Source organism: Staurois parvus, unplaced genomic scaffold (assembly GCF_062004578.1).
Source record: "Staurois parvus isolate SC_StPar_1 unplaced genomic scaffold, SC_StPar_1.0 ptg000014l, whole genome shotgun sequence".
In the NCBI taxonomy this organism is placed as follows: domain Eukaryota; kingdom Metazoa; phylum Chordata; class Amphibia; order Anura; family Ranidae; genus Staurois; species Staurois parvus.
Window position 1 is genome coordinate 184,107 of NW_028317810.1, and position 26,817 is coordinate 210,923.

Here is a 26,817-nt window from a genome sequence, read left to right on the forward strand (position 1 = left end):
CTCCTCCTGTAGTGCTGGCTCCTGTCCCATGCGGAGTGATACCAACTGCACTCCTCCTCTTATCTTGGCTAGTGGTCTCCAGAGTGGTGCCAGCAGCAGGAAAGTGGAGATCTTCAGGTCAGTATGAAGCAATACACCGGGCATAATAGTATAAGGCTGCTTTCACACTGATGTGCTGCGGTTTACCCACACTGTGGGTGCATTGCAGTGTAGCTTTCCTGTGGGTTTGCTGCGCTTAGCCATAGACTTCTATTATATCCTGTGGTAGTGGTGCCCTTTCTGAAAGCGCTCCAAAACCCCTGAATGCAGGAGTTTTGATGCGCTTTCAGAAAATGCACCACACCTTCAGGATATAATAGAAGTCTATGGCAAAGTGCAGCCAACCCAGGATAGTTGCAGATGCACTGCTCCGCACTCGCATTGCAGGTAAACTGCAGCACATCAGTGTGAAAGCAGCCTTATGGGGGGCAAAGAACTGTAAGGGTTCATTTCCTTTTGCAGTTAGGTGGTGGTTAAACCCCGTAGTTGTGTTTTTTCCTAACCCCGCCCCAACCGCACCCCCTTTAGCTGCAGTGGCCAAAGGGGTACACATGTAGCAGGAGTTATCTGCCCTATCATGCTTGGTGGGTGTAGCACCTGCCAAGCATGACCCATTCAAGTGAATAAGGCCACTCTGCAAGTGCCCTGCAACTTTGTTCAGTGCAGCAAACAAGGGGTTAAAGCAGGCAGCATTGTGTTGCTTTCTCACCACTTGCTTTAACCCCCTGGAAAAGCATGAAGTTGGTATGTAGTTGTGGAGCGCTTGCAGAGTGGCCTTCAATGGGTCTGATCTGGCAGGCGGTAGTCACCACCAAAAGCAACAGGGAGTTTAATTCCTACTGCGGCGTGTATACACCTTTTGGCTGCTGCCTCAGCAGTTAGAGAGTAAGGAGTCCTACCCCCTAAGCCTTAAGGGTGGCACTGCTGAATGCAACGATGGGCTCATTCACATTCCTCGGAAAAGTGATCTGAGTGTATTTGACAGGTGGTGAGGAGGCAATATGTTGCTTGCTCACCACCTGATTTAAAGCTACGACTGCCATGCAATGCACATGATTGCACTCATTAGTATGGCAATTAGGGGTTTAAATCTGCTGTAAAGAGGCAACACTGTGCCTGGTAATCGTTGACTTCTCCCATGTTGTTCCAGTAGATCTCCACTTCTTTAAGGTTGCCTACCCCTGGATTAGAATGACTGCACCTTAGGTTACAGTAAAATAATCTCACTACACCAGTGGTGTTCTTTTGGTCTTAACTATGATCATCTTAAGCCAAATATGATGTTTTACATGTTACTGTAATTTCAGAAAGTTGGATTATACTGTATATGTCCTGCTTTGAATTAAATCATACTAGCAAGGTGTCGTAGGGTGTCATAGGGTGACAACAATTACTCAGTTTAGTTTTAACAATGCCATCCTTTCTTGTGTGTATCCAAGGTGGACTAGAAGGTGTGCAAATATGCAGTGCACGGGCACATTCTGCCACAGTTACCATAGTTATTGGCTCTTGAAGGTGCACCGTTCACACACAGAAACTACAGGAGTTGCATAGCACTGGGAGAAAACACAAAGTTGGGGGATAACTATATTTTTGGAACAAAAAAAAAAGAATGCAGTCCTGTTTTACTCCACAGTATTATGTTTTCAAGAGTTTAGTTCTACTTTAACAATTCTTGGAAGTGTTTTTTTTTTTGTTTTGTTTTTTCTTGTATCGTTCTAAGATAGTAATAGTATTGACTTTTTCAGAAATGTCAAGAAAGCCAGCAAGTATTGAACATTTTCATTAATTCTTTGGTGGTGGTGTGTCCAGGCCACAACCTTTTCGGTTACAGTCAGAGCACCCAAATCTGGTGTTTCAGTTTTGAAGATGGTCGGTTGACTTGCCCATTACTTTTACTTTTTTTTTTTTTTTAATCTCATGAGGTCTCTGCTTGTTGCAACCATTATACATACTCATTTACCTTATACAACCATGTTAAATGTTTTTGGATTTGACATTTTAAAGTATGCAGGAACAGGAGTAAGATGTTCTTGTGCGGATCTAGGATGTCAACTTGCTAGGGAGGATTTGCCACTAGTATCTTTGGTGGTATAAGAAATAAGTGGGTAAATAAGCCACAAAATCATTCTCCTTTCAATGAATGGGAATTTAGGGTAGGATGAACTTTTTTACATGGGATATTCAAATTTCCACTTACTGAAAATAATGTCTACTTTATTCATTTTTGTTCTAGATTCAACAGGAAGGCCCAGTATAGACAGCTTGTCCTCAGATTCTTGGTTAGAAATGGAGGAAGAATCTTGTGATGCTCATACGCTGGATGAGAAAGATGACCATGGAGAAAAGACTTCCAAGCTATCAGGCGATGAATCCTTGACACCTAATAGTACACAGTCGGATGGAAAAGAGTCAGCAGAAAAGAAACAAAAGGCAACATTAATGCACTATTTAAAAAGGACCCTATCTAATGACTCTGATGAAAGCTCCAGGTCTGTTGTGCACAGTGAATTCCCAAAAACCCCATCAGAATCTCCTTCTACAGAGGTAACCTCCAGATGGACACACCTCACAGAGTTTGAACTGAAGGGCTTGAAAGCCCTTGTGGAGAAACTAGAGTCTCTTCCTGAAAATAAGAAATGTGTTCCAGATGGAATAGAAAATCCACATGCGCTTCTGGAAGATATGAAGGTTGGTATATTCATTTTAATACTAAATATTCAAACAAAAGAATTATTCTATAGGGAACAATTCATTAAGTGGTATCTTGCTGCATCCAAGTATGTGGTAAGATATCGCACAGCATTTTTGTTTTTTTTAAAGTTGGCATTCATTTATAAATGCTGCTAAAATACCGCATAGGTTATTTTATGAAGTCATGCAGTATTTTAGTAGTTAAAACATGCACTAATGTGTCACACCCCCCCCCCCCCCGTATCCATACCAAGCCCTTCGGGTCTGGTATCAATTTTGAGGGGAACCCCCACACCAAAATTAAAAAGAAAAAAGGTGTGTGTGGGGCAAAAAAATCCATAGCAGACCTTTATCTGAGCATGTTGATGAGGACAAGGGCCTCTTTCCCACAACCGGTGGTTGTAAGGGTCTGCAGGCGGGGGGCTTATCGGAATCTTGAATCCCTCTTTAACAAGTGGGCCCCCAAATTCCCCCCTATGTTAATGATTATTGAGTGCATGTTACTGCTACTCATTCACCAAAAAAAAAGTCTAGTGTAAAAGAACACCGTAGGATTTTCTTGATAAGTCCTTTTATTAAAAAATAAATAAAAAATGTCCCCCAGTGCAGATCCATTATCAATCACAATGCCCATCGCCAACCAGATGGGCATTGTGAAGAGGCTGCCCCCCCAAAAAGCACCCCCCATGTGGCCTGCTAACTTTAGGGCCCCGCCTCCCTTTTCTGACCTGCCTGACCTCGTAAAAGAGTCTGGTATGGATTTTGGGGGGGGGGAGATCCAATGTAAATTTTTTTTTTTTCGGTGTAGGGGTTCCCCTTAAAACCCATACTGGACCCGAAGGGCTTGGTATGGGTGGGGAGGAGGGATCCCATGCCATTTTTTTGCTTAATTTTTTTTTTTTTTTTTTTACATTAAACTCCCCGCTGACAGCTGATGACTCATAGGTTGCTAAGGATGCTGCGGCTGCCCACTCCTTAACAACCATGACAGTTACCAGTATGTGCAAAATTAGATCAAATGGGATGCCACATCAAACCTACACGTGAAAAAAAGGGAAGCAGCTCTTTACAGTGTAAACTACTGTGTAAAAAAAACAAACATTTTTTTATAAAAGCGCTCACGCCACTAAAAATAAATTACCGGTAATTCCCAATCCGTGGAAAACATATCACAAATACATCAAAGTGCTAATATCAATAAATGATAATCAAAACATGATCTATAAAATACATCAAAGTTCTAATATTAAAGCGGAGTTCCACCCAAAAGGGGAAGTTCGGCTTTAAGGATTGGCACCTTTAGGGAGCGGGTACCCGAAATTGACAGGTACCTGCTCCCACTTCTGCTGCGATCGCCTATGTGATCAGAAGTGGAATTTTGTCCTCCTACCCTCCCTGTATTCTTCTGGGACACGTGATAGGTCCCAGAAGACGACGGGGCCATTCAGGAAGTGCACTGCTACTCGCGCATGTCAGCACCCGGCTGTGAAGCTGCAAGCTGTCACTCGCGTGCCCAAACTGAAGATGCTGACGACTGGAGCACAGGACAGCCGGTGAAACGGGCTGCGAGGAGGACACCGTGGGATCGTGGCACAGGTGAGTGGCTGTTTTTTAAAAGTCAGCAGGTACAGTTTTTGTAGCTGCTGACTTTTTTTAATTTTTTTTCAGTGTGAGTGGAACTCTGCTTTAAATGATAATCAAAACATGATTTAAATAATGTCTAAAAAATATAATTCATAAATTAAAGAGTGTCCATAAATAAAAGTCCATCCACTTATGTGCTCAACACCTGTGTAAATTTCACTTGCTGATTCACCACCACGTGCGTTTAAAATTAAATGCTTACCAGATCCATAATAATTCATGCCCCAAAAACAATGAGGAAGCAGACCCCACCAAGGTCTTCTTTTCAGCTAAACCAGTATGACAGTACACATACTCAAGAAACAAAAATGCTTCCCATAGTGTGTAGTAAATTTTATTAAATTCAAAAAGGTTCAAGGATAAAAATACACTCACATTTAAAAGTGCCGCTCCCGACACAACCAAGTCACTTAAAGTGACGTATTCAGGGACCGGATAAGACAACAACGGCCAGGCCTCAATACATTTTGTGGAATCGCGTCATCAGAAAGCACTTTGGTGTATTTGTGATATGTTTTACACGGATTGGGAATTAATTTATTTTTAGTGGGGTGAGCGCCTTTTTTTTATTATATTTAGTTTTTTGACACAGAGTAGTTACCAGTACATATCGCATGCTTTGACCACTAAATAACTTCATTCATATATTTATTTCCTTCTGTGAATTGACTTTTTAAGGTCTTTTTATGCAGTATTTACCAAGTGTTTTTGCTATTTGCGGTAAATACCACATACTAGCAATAGTGAATTGACCTTTTCAGTATCGCATGTGATATGTGGTCACGTTAGAAATTCTAAAGGACCCTCTGCACACTGGTATATACCCTTTCAAGCAGACTTTGCAATAAATAGGGATATTTAGTTCACACATATTGCAATACATGTTTAAGCTGGCCAACTGCGTCAAAGTAATCCCTCTATGGCCAGTCCTACTCTGCTCTGCCTACGCAAATGCTACTGTGGACACAATGCTAGCATAGGGGAAAAGACACAATGGGGAGAACTACAAGGTTCAGGTCTGGCTACTGACCCAACAATACAACAAACGAAATACCTGTGCTCAAATACCAAAAGCTAGTGCATGCATTTATCCATCAGGTGCTAAAGGGGTGTAACCACATATTAACACTAGAAATTCTGTAGGACCGTCTGCACACTGGTATATACCCTTTCAAGCAGACTATGCAATAAATAGGGATATTTAGTTCACAGATATTGCAATACATGTGGTCACATTACTGACATAACGCATGTGATAATCTTCAATGAATTGTCCCCATAGTGTTAAACAGCTGCCCTTTTTCATTTCTTTTTGGCTTGAGTTTGCTACTGTTATCCTTGTTCTGCCAACTCTTAAAGTTTACCTAAGCGCCAAAACAGAAATGTAATAAATTGCAGCTTACCAGTTCTTAGATGTCATGGCTGCATTAGATTTCTTTTTTTTTTTCTTTCTTCTTTATTTTTATCTGGCCTCCTGTAGATAATATGCTTCTTGTCCCTTCTTCTCTTCAATTTTTTTTTCTCCACTGTATCTGTGGTGGGAGCCATAGCTGTCACAGAATCTGGACTTCAAACATATCTACCGTTTGTCCATTACATGGTGGATTGATAGGACTAGTAGTTTAAATATCCTTATCGTTGATGTTTAAACTTACAGCTCAATGCAGAGAAAGTGAAGGGACACTGCATTTCTGGCAAGATGAACAGGTATTTTCTGTACTTGCTGAAAATGTTCTTGGCCTGAAAAGTAAAAAGCAATGCAGCAACTAAATCTAAGGATTGGTAAGCTGCAATGTATCATGGTTTTTTTTTTCTTTTTTATGTTACTCTATACGGGCTTAAACATTTTACAACCATGATTGTCTCCAGTCTGGAGGCTTCCTTAATTCAAAAGGGCATATGAAACTGGCTCTATGAACATTCCACTGAATTCAAAGACCGGTTCGGGTATTAAACAAGCCAGTTAGCACACATTCTCTATAGCCCTCTAACCCCCTTATCCTAATATAACCTAGAACCTCCCCATCAAGGTTGGGTACCTCCATGATGGAGATTTCATCCTCTGGGTTTTGCCCTTCTTTGTCTGAAGTGTTTTTTGGTGCTGGGTATGTGCCTCTATGCATAAAATGGGCCATACCTCTTGCATCTCTAATGTAGGGGTATGGTCCTATTCAGGTTTATAGGGACTTGTTGAACAATTGCTACCAGCAGCAGGAGAATAAACGGCAAGGGGTTATCAGTGAACGGTAAGTAAGTGTTTGGATGGAAAGGTTTTTTAACTTAGTTCAACTGCGGAAGGAAATGATTTTGTATAGAGCATAGTTTCCATTGATGCTATGTACTGTCCATTTGGAGAAGATATGGTATAACCTTCCATGCATTTACATACCAGGCAGGTCTTTACTCCTGGGATGCTTACTGTTAGCGCCATGATTGGGTTCTTTGTGCTTGCCTCTTTATATCCATTTCTGAGACAGAAAGCATATAGAGACAGATGTGCTAGATTGGCAAAGGCAAACAACAATGGCCATATAATAAAAAAAACAAAACACTTGTACAGACCGTAATTAATGCAGCTCTGTATTCACAACACAACATGATGGGGGAGAGGGTGATGGACTGCACAAGTACAAGGTTGAGGGTAATGGACTGCCCATGGGCAGTACTACAGTACAAGGTTGCCTAAACTAGTGGTATGAGTCTAGCTAGCAGCCACAGCTGATTCTGCCTCAACAGATGAAAAACATTTTCTTTCTTTCTTTGGGTTTTTCTTTCACATTGTGTGTTTTGTTAAATCTACGTGACTTTAGCTGGCCTTACACCTGTTAAAGTTTGTTAAAAAATTGTCATTTTCAGAACATTTGTTCAGTTATCTAAGCGGTTGTATTGACCAGAACGAGTGAAAGAAATCAAAGGACTAGGATGAAGACATTTTTGTTGAATCTAATAGGAACGAACATTTCTTATCACTGAATTTTCTTCTAAGAAAAATCAGAAGTATACTTTTTCACACGCACTTATCAAACTTAATGTGAAAATTGAGACCTTGACATGGCACTCAAATGAAAAATCTTTCAAAATTAGTCGAGCCAATGAAGGCATAATCGAATGGTTAGATGAGCGGTTTTTGTACTTTATCATCTGAGTGTTTGAGCTAAATTATACAGGTATAAGGCCAACATTAAATTGCTAAGAACATCACCACGCCAAACACATTGTGGGGTACTCTTCTTTTCTTTATAAAACCAAGAGAAACTAAATGTTCATTGTATTGCCACCTAGTAGAAAAATTTTCCAGCTAGTCCTGAAACTCCTAACCAATTTGGGGGAGGGTCCTGTTAGGCTGTACGGGGCCCCGTGATTTCTAACAGCTATTGCTTAATGATCTGCTCATTTTGCGCTTAGACTCAAAGTCCAAACACATCCACAACCCAATTTGGGTCCAGTCCTTTAGTTTAAGAAGCACTGCCCTAAAACTTTCTATATAGGATTTAGGGTAACATCTTTTTCTCCATTTATTTTATGATTACATATTGCCCATGCCATTGCAGGTTACCAGTCTTTTGACTGTTGACAGGATTCGTTTTTTTTTTTGTTTTGTTTTTTTTGCCTTTGTCACTTAATTCTGCCAGTAACACACTTCAGTCTTAGGATGATGATGCTCACTCAAACTACTGTATCATGGCTCAGAAACGTGATAGAACTACAGAAATCATATACTGTCCATAATGTGGCTTTGTAGCACTCATTGATGGCAAAGAACAATGTAATTAGTGACTGCACAAGGAGTTGTAAGCTCACAAGTTTTCTGGCAAGTTTAATAGGTAGTTTTTGTGTATGTTACCCTATTACTGCTTTAACTATAATATACCAATGATTGACTACCACCTGCACTTCCCTCCTGCTTTATTCTGGTTTTGTAAAAGTGTTTTTTTTCCCCCTATTTACTGTTTTGTGTACTTGCTGAAAATCCTCTTGGCTTTATAAAAGAAAACTGATGCACCCACCAAATCTAAGAAATGGAAAGCTGCAATATATTACATGTTTGTTTCGTGTTTAGATGTGCTTCATATTATATAGAAAATACTTCTTTGGAGACAACACAATAATGTTGTCCCTACAATTCCCCCCCCCCCCATAAAAAGGGGGGGAAATTTATACACAGTCCCTCCATTTTCAGGGACTGAAATGTAATTGGACAATTAAATATAATCATAAATAAAATGTTCATTTGTAATATTTTGTTGAGAATCCTTTACTGGCAATGACTGCCTGAAGTCTGGAACCCATGGACATTACCAAAGGTTGGGTTTCCTCCTTTCTGATGCTTTACCAGGCTCTAACTGCAGCTATCTTCAGTTGTTCTTTGTTTGGGGCTCTTTCTGCCTTTAGTTTTGCCTTCAGCAAGTGAAATGCATGCTCAATTGGGTTGAGATCAGGTGATTGACTTGGCCATTGCAGAATATTCCCCTTCTTTTCCTTCTAAAGATCCTGGGTTGCTTTTGCAGTGTGTTTTGGATCAGTGTCCATCTGTACTGTGAAGCGCCGTCCAATCAACTTTGCTGCATTTGGCTGAATCTGGGCTGACAGTATATCTCTAAACACTTCAGAATTCATCCGGCTACTTATGTCTTCTGTCACATCATCAATAAACACCAATGACCCAGTGCCACTGGAAGCCATGCATTGCCCATGCTATCACACTGCCTCCACCATGTTTTACAGATGACGTTGTGTGCTTTGGATAATGAGCTGTTCCAAGCCTTCTCCACTCTTATTTTTTCTTCCCGTCATTCTGGTACAGATTCATCTTTTCAAAGAATGTTAAAAACCTCTAAAAAGCCAGAGCAGTTCTGGAAAAGCAAAGTCTAATCTGGCTTTTCTATTCTTCAGGCTTATGAACGGTGTGCACCTTGTGGTGAACCCTTTGTATTTGCTCTTGTGAAGTTTTCTCTTGATTGTAGACTTTTCCAATGATACGCCCACCTCCTGGAGAGTGTCCTTCACTTGTCTGGATGTTGTGAATGGGTTTTTCTTTACCATAGAGAGGATCCTGCAATCATCCACCACTGTTGTCTTCTGTGGACGTTCATGCCTTTTTATGTTGCTGAGCTCACCAGTGCATTCTTCTTTCCTCAGAATGTACCAAACTGTTGATGTGGCCACTCCTAATGTTTCTGCTATCTCTCTGATGGATTGGTTTAGTTTTTGAAGCCTTACAATGGCCTGTGTCACTTGCATGGACAGCTCCTTTGAACGTATGATGTAAGTTCACAGCAATAGATTCCAAATGCAAATACCACACTTAGAATCAGCTCCAGACCTTTTACCTGCTTAATTGATGAAGAAATAACGAAGGAGTAGCCCACACCTGGCCATGAAACTGCTTTTGATTCAGTTGTCCAATTACTTTTGGTCCCTTGAAAAAGGGGGGATGGCTACTCTTAAGAGCTGTAATTCCTAAACCCTTCCTCCAATTTGGATGTACATAACCTTAAATTAAACCCGAGAGTGTGCACTTTCAGCCCATATCCATTATATAACTATAGTTTGGATATGTTTTGGTCAATACCTGGAAAAAAATAAGTGTGTGTGTTTAAAAAAAAATTAAAGGAACACTTTGAAAACACATCAGATCTCAATGGTAAAAAATCTCATGCTGGATATCTATACTGATATGGACTGGGTAATGTGTTAGGAATGTAAGGATACCCCATCATTTGATGGAAATTAAATTTATCGACCTACAGAGGACTGAATTCAAAGACACCCAGAAAATCAAAGTGAAAAAATTATGCAGCAGGCTAGTCCATTTTTCTGAAATGTCATTGCAGCAACTCAAAATGGTACTCAGTAGTTTGTATGGCCCCCACATGCTTATGATATCGCAAGATCCTTCCTTTAGGCCGATAGCTGAATAGTTAAATTTGCTGTGCTTCATAAGGGCTCATTCACACTTGCCAGAGTGGTAAAAAATAGTCTATGAAGTCACATTTTTACTGCCCCACTTAATGTGAAACTGCAGTGCATCTGAGCACTGCAAACCAAACATGCTATTTAATTCATTGTTCATATTCAAAGCAAATTCCTCCATCCATCCATGTGTCCATGCTTTATATTTCTGAGAAATCATTTTGAATAACATCTCCTGGCATTTCTGGTAGTGGCCATCTTGAGTAAGGGCAGATGATTCATATACAGTTTTTACTTCCTGGAATTCATCTGCCTTTGTATTGGCTTTGCTGAGTACCCTTCCTTCCCTCCTGAAGTCTCCTGAAATGTATGACATCCTTTGCCTAGGCATGGAAACCTGGAAGGTACTGAAGAAATGTAAAAAAAAAACACACACCAAAAAGTTTAAATCAAGTAAATATGACATACTTTCCTATCCATGTACTAATGCTAGCAGCAATGGGTTAACTGCTTGCACTATAGTAAAAGTGCTGCTACAGGGCGGCAGGGCTGTCAATCACTGGGTCCCGGCCGGCACAGGTCTCACAGGTAAACACAGGTCTCTCTCCTCTCAGCAAGGACATGCTGCTTTGCATGTCTCTGTAGTAAAACACACACGACACATAATGTAAAATGCACACAGTTTACCCTTTGATCGTCCCAGATGTTAACCCCTTCCTGATCAGTGTCATTAGTACAGTGTCAGTGCTTTTTATTAGCACTGATCACTGTATTCGTGTCACTGGGGATGTCAGTGGCATTTTCCAACCCGGGGTCAGAATACCCGCCGCGGTCCCGCTATATGTCGCTGATCGCCGCCATTACTAGTATAAAAAAATAAAAATTCCAGTGTGTATATATACCGCCATTTGTAGACGCTATATCTTTCATGTAAACAAATTAATTTACACATCTTGGGATTTTTTTTTTTAAGCAAAGACATGTAGCAGAATACCTTTTGGCCTAAATTTATGAAGAAATTTGATTGTATTTACATTTTTATACTGGATATGTGTTCTAGCAAAGAGTAAAAAAAAAATATTTTTTTTTCCCGTCAAAATTGTTGGTCTTTGTTTTATAGCGCAAAAAATAAAAACCGCAGAGGTGATCAAATGCCACTGAAAGAAAGCTCAGCATTGCATGACTGCGCAATTTTCAGTTAAAGTAATGCAGTGCTGTATCACAAAAAATGGCCTGGTCATGAAAGGGGGTAAATCCTCTGGCGGGCAAGTGGTTAAAAATAGTCAATGTTGATTGAGAGAGCAAAATTCCACTTTAAGTTGCAAAGGCAGCTGCATAGGGATGTGCACAATGTTTTACTTCATGGTCACCACAAACAGTATACCCTGTGCTGTGTTTGAGCCAATATCGCCACCAAACACAACCCATCCAAGTGAATAATCCTGCATTGTGACTGCGTAAAATGCATACAGTGGCAGGGTAGTGGTGCAGGCTATGCGGAGTTAAAACAGGCACTGAGGAAGCGTCTTATTGCCTCCTCAGTGCTTGTCAGACTCCCCTGAAAAGCAATCTAATTAAGATCATATTTCAGAGCGATGGCAAGGTCAGTCACATGTGTAAACTTAACCAAAGAGGTAAGCAAATGTTGGTGCTCAGGAACAAGAATAGAACACCTTACAGCTTATCAGTCTTTAGATGTGGTGGCTGCTTTTTTTTTTTTTTTTTCTTTTTTTTTCACTCAAAAAACAAAACACTTCCGATTTGTGTGTTTCACAGACCATGGAGTGAAAATTATTCAAAATTACTGCACTAAAAATCTAGGTCTACTTAAATTATTATAATAGGAGCATGACCGTTAAAAAAAAAAAAAAAAAAAAAAAAAAAAAATTGTATGAAAAGCAGTTACTCTCTTTAGTAGAACTATGACCATACATTTAAATATTGTGCTCAGTGAATCCAGTGTTGTCCCACTGTGATCTGCCACCATTTTTGCCCTCACACCAACATACAGCTGCTGCAGGAGGAAAATCCAGGGGATCGGTTCTAGTAAACGCCTCCCCCACTGCCTCTCCTGTCCTTCTCTCCTTTTTTCTGCTGTCTGACTCCTCTCCCAAGTGTTCCCCTCTTTTAGAAAAAAATATTAATAATAAAATTGTAAAAATAAAATCTACTGACACCGTCCACTGGCCTACTGACTGACAATGTTCATTTTTAAGGTAGGCTAAGTTTGTATTTCTACAGTGATGTTTGTTTTATTATATTTTTATACATTTTCCTTATTAGTTAGTCCTTGCTAGTTTAATTTTTTTTTTTGTAATGGCGCTGAACCCCAGCGATCTTTGCTCTTTCATGTTGTTCAGGCAGCTCTCCACCTCTCAAAGGTTGCCTACCCCTGCTCTATAGTGTATACTTGTCTCAGTCCGGGGAACAAAGTGTCATTTCTCTCTTCTGCCTTGTTTGCTATCTCAATGAGTCACTTCTGACAAATTTTGCTGCAACCAAGAGGTTAAAAATTTACAAGGGAGGTATCCCTGCACACAGCCTGTGATTGACAGCCTCAGCTCTGTTCCTGTCTGCTGTGTGAAGGGGAGTGTGTCCCTTCCACCCAGGCAGCTCTCAGCAGACAGGAACAGCGAGCACCTTGCTCTGGGGGCACTCAGCAGAAGGGAGGAGGCAGGAGCGTGGGTGGGGGACTTGAGAAGGGGAGGATCAGAGTTGCTCTGTGCAAAACCATTGCATTGATTTGCATGTTCATGAGGGAAATAAGTATTTGATCTCCTATCACGCAGCAGGATTTCTGGCTACCAGGTGTCTTTCATACAGGTAACAAGCTGAGATTAGTAGCACTCCCTTTAAGAGACTGCTTCTAATCTCATTTTGTTACCTGTATAAAAGACACCTGTCCAAAGGAGCAATCAAACAATCAGATTCCAAACTCTCCACCATGGCAAAGACCAAAGAGCTGTCCAAGGATGTCAGGGTCAAGATTGTAGACCTGAACAAGGCTGGACTGAGCTAAACTATTGCCAGGCAGCTTGGTGAGAAGGTGACAACAGTTGGTGCAATCATTTGCAAATGGAAGAAACACAAAACAACTGTCCGTCTCCCTAGGTCTGGTGCACCATGCAAGATCTCACCTCGTGGAGTGTCAATGATCATGAGAACAGTGAGGAATCATCCCAGAACTACACGTGAGGATCTTGTCAATGATCTCTAGGCAGCTGTGACCATAGTCACCAAGAAAACAATTGGTAACACACTACGCCGACAAGGATTGAAATCCTGCAGTGCCTGCAAGGTCCCTCTGCTCAAGAAAGCACATGTCCAGGCCCATCTGAAGTTTGCCACTGAACGTCTGAATGATGCAGAGGAGGACTGGTTGAAAGTGTCTTGGTCAGATGAGACCATAATCGAGCTCTTTTGGTATCAGCTCAACTCGCCGTGTTTGGAGGATGAGGAATGCTGCCTATGACCCCCAAAACACCATCCCAACTGTCTAACATGGTGGTGGAAACAGTCTGCTTTGGGGGGGTTTTTCTGCTAAGAGGACAGGACAACTGCGCCGCATCAAAGGGACGATGGACGGGGCAATGTACCATCAAATCTTGGGTGAGAACCTTCTTCCCTCAGCCAGGGCATTGAAAATGGGTCGTGGATGGGTGTTCCAGCATGACAATTTCCCAAAACACACGGCCAATGCAACAAAGGAGTGGCTCGAGAAGAAGCACATTAACATCCTGGAGTGGCCTAGCCAGTCTCCAGACCTTAATCTGATTGAAAATCTGTGGAGGGAGCTGAAAGTTTGAGTTGCCAAACATCAGCCCCCAAACCTTAATGACTTGGAGAGGATCTGTCAAGAGGAGTGGGCCAAAATCCCTCCTGAGATGTGTGCAAACCTGGTGGCCAACTACAGGAAATGTCTGACCTCTGTGATTGCCAACAAGGGATTTGCCACCAAGTACTAAGTCATGTTTTGTGATCAAATACTTATTTCCCTCATGAACATGCACATCACTGCATCATTTGTTAGACATTGATTTTTTGCTGAATTTTGTGTTGCTATTCTGTCTCAGTGTTACAATACACCTACCATTCGATTTTTAGACCGATCATTTCTTTGTGAGTGGGCAAACATTCAAAATCAGAAGGGGATCAAATACTTATTTCCTTCACTGTAAGTATGACATGTTTATTATTTAAAAAAAATAACCTGACCCTTTTAGTATCACTTTAAGGCTCCATTTACATATGGGCATTTTGAATTTCGGACACAATCACAAAACGTTCTGCTAAAATGACAAGGCGCGGAATCGCATGTTCAGGTGCCATTCATTTTAATGGCACCTGCAAATGTGCTGCGATTGTCATGGATTGTGCATCACATAGCCAGCTAGAGTACAGCAAAGTACCTAATCTAGCTATTGTAGTTTCCCCTCGTGTTTCCAGTGTCTTCCCAATTATAGACTTTCACCTCCTGTCCCAACCCATCCAAAGCGACATATCTGCTGGCAAATCGATGTAATATCGTTAGTTTGGTGCTCCCTGACCCACTCCCCACATAATAAAAAAAATTTTAATTTTCTGCCTGCCTTCCGGATTCAGTCTGAAATAACACATATGCCCTAATGGCTGACATATGCCTTTTTTTATTTGCATTTTTTTTTCTTTGCATAGTGGTCTGTGGCCAGCTTAAGCTTCGCAATGTCCTAGATAATGGCTGTTTTTTTCATTGCTTCAGCTTATTATTAGACTGCAATCTCTCACAGACAAGTAACAAATCGCTGAGGAATGACTTTTCTGGCATTAGAACAAATAATTGTGTCATAAGTGAAGAGGCTGGTTGAGGCATAGCTGGTCAGTATCTGAATGTTACTAGCTATAGCAAATGGGTCCCTGTTTGTAAAGCATCTGTACATTAAAAAGTGACAGTTATGACATTTATATTGTTTGAAAACATTATGGCATAAAAGTACAATTTCCAACCATCGGATGTTAAAGTTAAACCAACATCATAAAAAAAACTATCCATACATTCTGTATTGCATGCTGTTCATACTTGATTACTAAGAGAGTCGTTCTCTGTATTCTGCAAAAGATCCTGGTTGGCTTCGTTTTCAGTGAGTTTCTATCTGAGCATTTCCTCCCCATCACATCTGAGCAGCCCATGTCATTAGAGTCACACGTGGGCATATACACAGTGGTAAATGACAGCCTGCTCCCTCCCCCTCCATGCCCACTAACAAGCTAAACACAGTGGGGGCAGGGATATTACATGTAGATTGATGGAGGCTTCACCTACCTCTCATTCTAAGACATAGGCTGGGGACCTGTGATTGGCAGAAATCCACCCACACCATGTTCCACAAAAGAAGAAAGTTGCCTGTTATCAACAGCATTTTCCTTACGCTGTCACAGTGTGAGGAAAGTACTGCCGATACTGGCAAATGACATAGAGGACATCTGCACCGATCATCAGGGCACTGATGATCAGTGGCGTCAGTCAGTGTTGCCCATCAGTGCCCATCATTGCTGCATATCAGTGCCTCCTCATCAATACCCATCAGTGCAGCCCATCAGTGCTGCCTATCCCTGCCACCTCATCAGTGCCTATCGGTGCAGCCTCATCAATGTACGTCAATGAAGAAGAACAATTACCTGTTTGCAAAATGTTATAATAGAAACAAAGAAACTTTTTTTTTTCAAATTTTTTGCTCTTTTTTGTTTACAGTGCAAACAATAAAACACCCAGTGGCGATTTAATACCACCAAAAGAAAGCTCTATTTGTGTGAAAAAAATTATAAAAATTTCATATGGGTACAATGTGCAATTGTCATTTAAAGTGCAACAGCACTGAAAGCTGAAAATTGGCCTGGGCACAAAGGGGGTAAAAGTGCCCAGTAGGCAAGTGGTTAATCCAACCTGGTTCACTGAATAGCTTCACAGTATTTTCTCCACTCCCTGCCTGTAGACACCAAGTAGTGAATGTAGAAGACCATTGTACAAGTTTGTTTGCTTCAGGGATAGCCTGTGGAAGATGATGGGGTCACTCTGCAGACCTTGACACATGTCTATGGACCTTAGATGAGAAAACAATAGCAACCAACTGGGGAAACACAACTTGGCTTGTGTTCCCACAGCCCAGCATAATGAATTACTATCGCTGCTATATTTGTGTTAATGTGAAAGAAACCACATTCCTGTACTCACACACCTTTTTAGGTTCACTGTCCCAAATATAATAGCAATATTATGTGTTCATGTATATTTCTAAGTCACATTTTTAAGGCCTAATGAGCTGTGTTGAGAGGTGTTCACTTACAAAAACCTGTACTTTACTTATTATTTAGGGTTTGGTGGAAGGGTAGCCCCCCCCCCCCCCTCTTGATTACCCCAACAAAGCTCTCCTGGTCGGGCTGGTTCTAAGATTATATAGAGTTAATCACCCATTCGCACATGACAGCACTTGGTGAGTACCTGGTGACTGGTTGCTCCAACACCCACCACTTTCGTTTTGGAGGAAGAGGAGAGTCACTTGCCATATCCAGGAGTAACATGTACTTCACAGGGCTGTGGTGGAAATAAGCAACCTTTTGGTGGCTTGCTATGCATGCATGATTTAGACACAAATTTTACAAATTTGAACGCTCATCTCATGCAAAAGGTGCGATCATGTGCCACTTGAGAAGGGGATGAGCATTGCTTTGCACATATCTCTAGTGCTGGTCTCTCCTGGGAGAAACCTGTAGGAAAATTTAAAATCTAGATGATTGACCTTCCACCTGAAAACATTCAGGCTGGGATCGTGTCACAATTTGAGTATGGCTAGTACATGAGCATTCCCGATCCAGCCATTTTCTGTGTTTTTTTTTTTTCTTTTTTTTTATTGTTGGAAGCCTGAATAGTAGCCTTCTCCCCTCAGTAAGCTGCTTACCTGAGCTTGTAGAGAGGGAGTTATTCCCATTCTTGTGTAATGAACACTCTAGGCCAGGGGTTTCAAACTGGAGGCCCTCCAGCTGTTGCGAAACTACATATCCCATCATTCCTCTGCCTTTTGGTAGTCATGCTTGTACCTGTCATCCTTGCAATGCCCCATGGGACTTGTAGTTTGGCAACAGCTGGTGGGCCAACAGTTTGACAATCAGCCTAGCAAAGGAATGTCAAAGACCTTGCTTTCCTAATGATCAGCTCAAGACAACCTGTATCACTGCTTGACTTTACTGGATCCCAGGATAGCTGGTTTGTGCATACTGCTGCTTCACAGTTTGACTTTTTACCAACCAACCTAATAGCAGCCTAGCAATTTGGAACTAAGGTGCATGGGGATGAACCATGCACTAATAAACAAAACTACATCAGGTACATGCGCAGTATAATTAGCCTGAATTCAGTAAAAATTTACACTGATGTCTTTCTTGAGTTATTTATATTATTAGATTCTTAGGTTATTTAGTACCATGTTGCAAAGGTTTTATTTCTCCATTTTATGATATTAGTCTTCTGAAATATATCACCGCTGTGTGAAAATTTATGGGAAGAATACCTTTTATGGCTTTCCAGAGTATCTTTACTAGGGAAAGTATAGCTGTAACTGTTTATTACATTTTAAGCATGACATAGCTAGTACCTGTGTTGTTGCATAACTGTACAGAAGGGTAATATAAAGCTGTATAACTCTGCAGTGTTCACTGATATGCAAAGAATATGCAAAAATATATTGGTATCTCTTCGTTTGTGGAAAGAAAATTTCCCTTGCCAACTGAATTTTGATGCACTAGTAAACAATCAATGAGTTGGACTGTGCTGGATGCTTTGTGTCCCATATAAAAGTATTTCTAAAACCAAAGGTTCGTAAAAGAAAATGATCAACAAATGTTCTGTCATAGTACCAGATACCTTGTCCTGCCATGAAAGTCAGAGTAAACTGCAGCTCTTGAATTCACTCTGAGTGAATTATTCCTCTTTATGTCCTTAATATGTCCTCTGTAAAAACTAGACAGAGCTCAAGGCATTAGGTGAAATATTTCCTCTGGGTTCATAGACAACACTAGAGATGCAGCCGGGAACTAAAGTGGTATTAAACCCAAAACCAAAAAGGTAAAATGTAATATATTGCAGCTTACCAAGCATTAGATGTGGTGGCTACATTAGTTTTCTTTTTTAAGCTTTTCCCACTCTGTTTTTACCTGGTGATCTGGCCAGTCTTGTGTATGAGAGTGCCACCAATCTGTATGAATGAGCACAGGGGCACCATTTGAAAAGCTGCATTGTCAGTCTGGGGAAGGAGAGTGTTAAATGGACTAGCAGATTTACATACTGTACTTCAGTAGCTGGCTCCAATTTATGTTTCTTTTTATCCATAAAAAGTCTAAAGAACATCTACATCTGTCTAAATTTGAATTATCTTGTTCGGGTAGGTTAGCTGCCTTCAAAATCTTGATCCTTTCACAAATTTTTTATTTATTTAGGACACTGCCCATTCCCTTCAAATCTCACCATTTATGATCCTTACACTCCATGACCAAAAAATTTGTATGGCAAAATAAAAAAGCCTGGTGCTCCTACATACAACTGGTTAATGAAAACAAACAAGGGCGCACTCTCATCGTGCATTACCGTGGTAAACCACGTATTTTATTAAATAAAAAGGATGTATACTCACAAACCAACGTGATTATAGGCAGTATGAGTGATCCACAAAGACAGTCACAATACAACTGTGTCTAATGATGCCTATAATCACGTTGGTTTGTGAGTATACATCCTTTTTATTTAATAAAATACGTGGTTTACCATGGTAATGCACAATGAGAGTGCGCCCTTGTTTGTTTTCATTCACCAGTGGTCAGATTTCCCGATCTCAGAAGGGCAGCACCTCTTCGATTGGCATTTTGGCAGTTCCTTGGTTTGCATGAAGATTGGAGCGCTGGTTTCGTTTGTCTATCTCTTGGAGTGGATACAACTGGTTAAACATAGGAGAGCTGGCGGTATGGGCTTTGTTTACATCAGTGACTACCACCTAATGGTCCAACTAGGTCAGCTCGTATATTGGATTAGACCACCTACCAGTTCAAATATCATTAGAGTGGAGAGCATTCCACTCCCTCTCCTCCTTTGTGACCACATCCTTATGACCCTGGAAGAGCTGGAGGCGTAATACAGACCACCATTTACTGAGCACTACAATTATTTACGAATAATTTCCTCTCTGTAGTTCCCCTTCCTATTTTCCATATCCACCTGAAAATGTGGCAGTTCTAGAAGTCTCCTTTTACCTATACATAAGGGCATCCCCCTTTCTCACAACTTATTTCAGAACAAGTAGTTATTTACTAAAAGACAATCTTTTAAAATGGGAATCTGACCTTACAGCTCTGAAGCACAAAAATTAGCATTGCAATGGTACTATACCCCATTTCTCCCCCTCTTGCTTTCCTCTATGCTGGCAGGGTTGTAGTCAGACAGGAAACTTAATGCATACTTTATGGTCTTGCAAAAACGTAATTAGTTTTTGGTGGAACATTTTCCAAATTATATCTGAGAGCACTTGTTTAATGGTTTTCCCCAAGCCATCTTTAGCCATTCTCAACCCAGAGACTGATGATTTCCCAGTTAAAGTGTTACTAAAACAATTGCATTTTCATGTTCTGTGTACTGTGGGAGACCTGATATAGTGGATGCAGTGTCCTGGGGTTAGTAGCTATAAACTGCTAAATGCCTTTTTCCATCAGCAGTATATAGCAGTGTCTGGCTGAGCACTGGTTAATCTTGTAAGATGAGTTTTCTTTCTCCTCTGACTGTCCAGTGAGGCTGCATGACTCCTTACCCTCTTGTCTGGACAGTGCTGGTTGGCCCTCTGTTGATCCCATGCACCCTCCCAGAAAAACAAAAACAAAACCTCTCTATCAATACACACCAAACTGAGCATGCACAGAGTGTCCCCCCAAGGCTCTGTATCAGCAGATGGATTTTGACACTGTGGGAGAAAAGGAGGATCCGAGAAGACAAGATCAAACATCCTTTTTACATAATGCGGAAAATTAACCCCTTAGGTTCCACAGTGAGTATAGCAAGCATGCCTAACTGCATACACAGACTGTTATTACTGTTGTGGGTTTAGTAACACTTTAACTACCATATAACAGTTACTCACATTTTGTTAGTGACTAGAAATATAACCAGAGATCGGAAACGGCAATTGGCTCTTAATCCACCCTAAACTATAACTATAGGTAATACATGCTACCTGTACGAACAAATGTAGGCTCTATGGAGAGCTATTTCTCTTACATTAGAAAATATGTGGAAACCCTGGACTGCTTAGATTAATAAATTATTTCACTATGTGATGGCTTTAGCTATTGATGTTACCTGGAACACTGCAGATTCCATTTTGTTCTCTTCCTCAAACTTATCTTATTTTTACCAGTGTTATACTACTGTAATAATTAATATTGTATCTTTTTATGAACTCCAATAAAAAGTTATTTTGGAAAAAAATAGAATGAATCCAAAAAAATAAAATGAATGCAGCCATCTCATCTAAAAAAGGGTAAGCACTATAATAAATGCTTGCTTTTTGGTTTAATACCGCTTTAAAACTCGCCCTGCACCATCCAAGCCTGTGGTGTGAACCCAACAGCCATTTTAAAAATCTAAAACAAAGTCCTGCCAGAGAAACAAAAATGTATTGACTAATGGCTTTACTGTCTGGAAACCTTTGTGTGCACCCCTCTGGTTTAGTTTTATTTTGTTCAGATGGAGCCCTTAGTGGGCATTAAAAGCACCTCTACTGGACAGCATATTGGTGGATGGGGTTTGACCCAGAAGTCCGGTTCCTGGAAACAAAGCAAAACTGAATCAGATATACACAGAGGATTTTCTGGCTAATAGGTACCTTGTGGGACAGTGTATCTCCTTACTTAAAGTGGCCTAAGAACAGATTGTGTTTACATATATTGTTGTATAGTATATGCTCAAGGAATTATTGTCACAGTGGCAGATCTACAGATGCATGGGTTCCAGTGCCAATTTTGGAGTGGGCTTTACCGGTCTACCTGGGTGCCTGCCACGTAAAAATTTTTCTTTTACTGCAAAGTACACCAAAAGAAATAGTGCAGGGAACACAGGGAATGGGGCTATATGGTTCCTGCATCAGTCTTAATGACATCAAAGCTCCCATGCTTGATGGAGAGGGTCCTTAGGCTCCTCTGTTGCTAGCTAAATCCCTGCAGCCTAGATCAGTCCCCAGAGCCTCTTCTCCCCCATACTCTTGGAGGTCTAAGGGTCTTCTGATGTTGTCAAGACTGATGAAGGAACCATAGCCCTGCACTGGATGTGAGGAAGCAGAGGGAGAGTTCACTTCCAGAGTGCCATCTGCTGCAGGAGCGGAGGATCAGTATATTGTCCCATATCTGGTGCGAGATGGCGGCCTGAGGAGTGCTGAGTGGAGATACTTGTGACTACCTGGTGTGCTGGCTGATCCCCGACAGGAGCTGAGTTGTGACCCATCTATCCATCTGTCCATTGAGTGTTCTCTACCTTAAGCACTTTAGACCTTTAGATTCTTGTAAGAGGCTCTGATATCCCTCTTGGTGGCGCACACTTGGTTGAATAGTTGACGCGCAAGATGTTTCTGGGTATTTCTAGACGTACACATAGAGCACCTTGATTTTTCCAGCACATGACTGCAATTGGTTTTCCTCTTTCTATAAACTTTTTGGGATTATTTATTTGTCCATTATTTGAGTGTACTTGAAATGTGGATTTATTTATTAATGAATTTATTATGATGTGAACTGTTTTATGCACTTTATTATATTAGATTCACTTGTTTTATGTATTAATATACAGCGCAACACATTTTGGTGAATTTATTTTGTATTGGTATGTGTAGGTACAGTGCTTGCTGCTTTCCTCCATTGGATTTCTTCTGATTTCTTGGTTTTGATTATTTGTAATACTTTTCGTGTAGGATATCTTTGCTGTTATACTTTAATAGATGGAAAGCACTTCATCTTTGTAATATTAATGGTAAAGATGTCTAGTGATACATATAGATATGCATACTATGTTTGGCATTAACAAAACTTTCCATTGAACAGACTGTACTCAAGGAACACGCAGATGATGATCAGAATCTGGCCATTTCTGGAGTACCTGTCGTGTCTTGGCCTAAGAAACCTGCCAAGGTGAGTCTTAAATCAGTTGTATAAGATATATATATGTTTTTAAAAGGTTTTTCCTGTTTAAAAGGAAAACAACCCTGACAACACAATACCCCCCCGGCCTCTTCAGCCATATAGGTGGTTCTAAAGGTAAATATAATGACCGTGGTTTCTGATAGTGATAATATTGGGGAACATTCAAAAATGTCATGTTTATGCATGGAGTTTAACAGATCACATGAAGGGCTTTCATAGTTACTTCAAAAAGACAATGTAACATGATAGAAACTGTGAAGATGCCATTGCTTATTTGTTTTCTTTCATATTTTCCTCTTACTTGGTGAATGCATGACCTGGAACACTCGATATACATGTCTGATCCAGAGCGATGACTTCCTAAGTAATAAACCAATATTATGACTGCCCTGGAGTTTACACTCAAAAAAAAAAAAAAAAAAAGTCAGCAATGACATTTCATATATTTCTCTTTTGCCAAGTGCTTTTAAACCACTTCTTGTCTTCTACTTTTATGCCGTTTTTAGATTTAAGCAATTTTTACACTTCGATGAAGGGCCTTTTTTATTCAGAAATAACTTTGTCAAGACTGGCTTGTTTTCTGCACCACATTCAAATCGCGCTGCCCTTGCGATCTGCAGCAAGTGTCAGTGCAGAGTTAACACCCCAAATGTAGGTCGCAGATGCAGTGCGTTTGTCCGCACCAGATTGCATGGTACAAAAGTACCATGAGATCCGGCTGTAGTGTGTTTCTAAAAGTAGTGCATGTGCTACTTTTGGTGCAGTGCAATTTCAGCCCATTCAAAATGAATAGGCTGAAATTGCACCACAAACAATTGCAAGTGAATCCCACAGGAACGCACAGTGCGTTCCTGTACGATTCCTGGTGTGAGCCGGCCCTTAGGCGTGGTTCACATCTGTGCGGGTGGTGCCGTAGCAGGACCCGCAGAAATACCTGCAGCTGCACCACCCACACAGATGAATGCGGGACCCGCAGGCTGGTACCGTTAATTCTAATGGCACGCCGCCCGCACTGGAAATCGCAACCGTACTGGGAACCTCGATTCCCGTGCGGGCTGAGATTTCTGAAGAAGTGCAGGGACTACATTGCTGCATGTCCCAGCGCACGGCAGTCCGTGCAAATCGCGGCCCGCACAAATGTGAACCTGGCCTAGAAGCCTAGAATCCAGCACTACACAACCTGCATAAGACTATATACGGGTAGCTGACAGATACATAGTTAAGCAACGGTTGAAAAAAAAAAAAAAAGTCTATTAAAAATTAACAAAGCAAATGTCTTCCTTTTAACAATAAAAACACAGAACTGACTAATTTACCAGGAGAGCAACTAAAGTTAAAACGGGACAAATGTGGAGGTAGCCATATTTTCTTGTTACATATGCATGCTTTGGTTCTTGCTTTCTAGTGCTACATAATGGTTGTAAATTACTGCTCTCTCATGCTGCACGTCTATGAATTGGTTCATTGATACAGAATGTACTCACTGTCTAGCAGATGTCTCAGCTGTTGCCATTAAAGGGGAAGTTCCACTTTAAAGATTGGTCCCCCGCTCCCCATTAAGGATTGGCACCTTTTAGGGAGCGGATACCCGAAACTGACAGGTACCCGCTCCCACTTCCACTGCGATCGCCTAGGCGATCGAAAGCGGAAGTTGTCATCCTACCCTCCCTCCATGTAGTCTATGACACGTGACAAGTCCCAGAAGATGATGGGGCCATTCAGAAAGTGCAGCGCTACTCGCGCATGCACAGTGGTCACCCGTCTGTGAAGCCGCAAGCTGTCACAGCTGGGTGCCCACACTGAAGATGCCGGCGCCTGGAACACAGAACGGCTGGTGAAACGAGCTGTTCTTTTTAAAAGTCAGCAGCTACAGTTTTCGTAGCTGGTGACTTTTATTTTTTTTTTACAGTGTAAGTGGAACTCCGCTTTAATGGCAAAGTAAGAGTCTCTTGCTCGCCCACCCACACACCCACTTACCTTGTCCATATTCCCCCCATAATTAGTTACTACAAGAGCCAAGGTTTGAGCTGCAAAGGTGTGAATAAGTGGGTTTGGGTATGGGCTTGTAAGAGACGGTGACTTTGAGCTTGATTTACTAAAACTGGAAAGTGCAAACTCTTGTGCAGCTGTGCATGGTAGCCAATCAGCTTTTAACTTCAGTTTGTTCAATTAAGAAAAAAAATGAAAACTGATTGGTTTCTATGCATAGCTACACCATATTTTGCACTCTCCAGTTTTAGCAAAACTTTGATGGGCAAAGTGAAAGAGTCTGTTTTATGGAAAGAGCCAGACTGATTGCAAATGGTGTTTTACTTACTCTTTTTACTATTATACAAACTGCTGTATTTAATACAAGAACAAACCTAATAAAATATTACAAAGAAAATGTGAAAATAACAAAAAAAATTATATTAATGGAAACATTGCGCTGATAGCTCAGAATATGTACTGAAAAGGCATTCCAGGTAATATTGGGATCAGAAAGTTAGCAAAGGTTGATATTGATATACAGTGTAATAGAGACTGTGGGGTTTATTTACTAATGCTGGTTCACTCAGAATCTCATGCCCCTGTGCATGGTAAGCCAATCAGCGTCTAACCTCAGCTTGTTCAATTAAGCTTTAGCAATAAAACCTATAAGTTGATTCGTTTCTGTGCAGAAGTGCACGAGATTCTGAGTGAACCAACTTTAGCAAATAAACCCCTGTGTGCCTAATATATAGTAAATGGAACCACTGGTATTTAAACATTCTTTTGCACTGCAAAAATGTAGGTTCCAAACATTCTGAAAACCAAAATCAGGGCTACACATAAAAATATTTAGACCCAAAAAGCCAAATTAATTTAGGTTCCTTGCTGTACTGGTCTAAGGAATCCTATTGCTATTGGAACATGTTCCAGCAGTAAAAGATGATTGTATATATATTGGCTCCAGTGCCAATTTTGGAGTGGCCTTTACCGGTCTACCTGGGTGCCTGCCACATAAAAATGTTTCTTTTACTGCAAAGTACACCAAAAGGAATAGTGCAGGGAACACAGGGAATGGGGCTATATGGTTCCTGCATCAGTCTTGATGACATCAAGGCTCCCATGCACATCGCTTGATGGAGACGGTGCTTAGGCTCCTCTGTTGCTAGCTCAATCCCCGCAGCCTAGATCAGTCCCCAGAGTCTCTTCTCCCCCATACTCTTGGAGGTCTAAGGGTCTTCTGATGTCATCCAGACTGATGAAGGAACCATAGCCCTGCACTGGACGTGAGGAAGCAGAGGGAGAGTTCACTTCCAGAGTGCCATCTGCTGCAGGAGTGGAGGATCAGTATATTGTCCCATATCTGGTGCGAGATGGCGGCCTGAGGAGTGCTGAGTGGAGATACCTGTGACTACCTGGTGTGCTGGCTGATCCCCGACAGGAGCTGAGTTGTGACCCATCTATCCATCGAGTGTTCTCTACCTTAAGCGCTTTTAGACCTTTAGATTCTTGTAAGAGGCTCTGATATCCCTCTTGGTGGCGCACACTTGGTTGAATAGTGGAGGCACAAGGTTTTTCTGGGTATTTCCAGACGCACACAATTGGTTTTCCACTTTCTATGAACTTTTTGGGATTATTTATTTGTCCATTATTTGAGTGTACTTGAAATGTGGATTTATTTATTAATGAATTTATTAATTATGATGTGAACTGTTTTATGCACTTTATTATATTAGGTTCACTTGTTTTGTGTATTAATATACAGTGCAACACATTTTGGTGAATTTACTTTGTATTGGTATGTGTAGATACAGTGCTTGACTCAAAAAACACACCAAAAACACATCCGCAGTGCTTTTTTGCCTTGTTTTCCACTCGCTGCAATAGGGAGGTATGTGTGTGGTGGTGTTGGTTTTTTTTTGGTTTTTTTTGGGGGGGGGGGGGGTTTAACAATGCCAAGTACTGTGCAGGACTTCTAAAAAAACGCACTAACTGGTGTGAAGAGCTCCATAGGATTTAATGGTCATGCATTTTTCTTCCGCTTTTGGCAAGGCAAACATGGAAGAAAAACTGATCAGTGTGAAAGCCGGTCAAGAATACACATGCCTTAAAGGTCTAGACAATATTTGTTTATCTTGAGTTCAGCTTTCATGGTTTGCCGCCCACCCACAGTACATGCACTGTAGGTGGGCAACACAGCCAGGCTAGGAGACGTACCTGTATGTTGTTCCCTGGCTTCTGGGTTTCATGCACTAGCCCCCTTCTGACCTGTGCTGTGATTGGACACAGCACAAATTTGTCAGCAGGTTTCAGCCAATAAAGTGACATCACATGTGGCCCCACCTCCTTGTGCCATCA

At 41.1% G+C, this 26,817-nt stretch overlaps 1 protein-coding gene across 4 annotated transcripts in view; it reads left to right on the forward strand.

Annotated features, from left to right (window-relative positions):
* KDM2B (lysine demethylase 2B) overlaps window positions 1-26,817 on the forward strand; it is a 189,440-nt gene that overhangs the window by 106,970 nt on the left and 55,653 nt on the right. For all 4 annotated transcript variants that reach the window (XM_089676473.1, XM_089676478.1, XM_089676486.1 and 1 more), the window contains 2 exons: window positions 2,276-2,730; window positions 22,393-22,479. In XM_089676473.1, coding sequence (XP_089532599.1) covers window positions 2,276-2,730; window positions 22,393-22,479 — 542 coding nt within the window. The remainder of the gene's footprint in view (window positions 1-2,275; window positions 2,731-22,392; window positions 22,480-26,817) is intronic.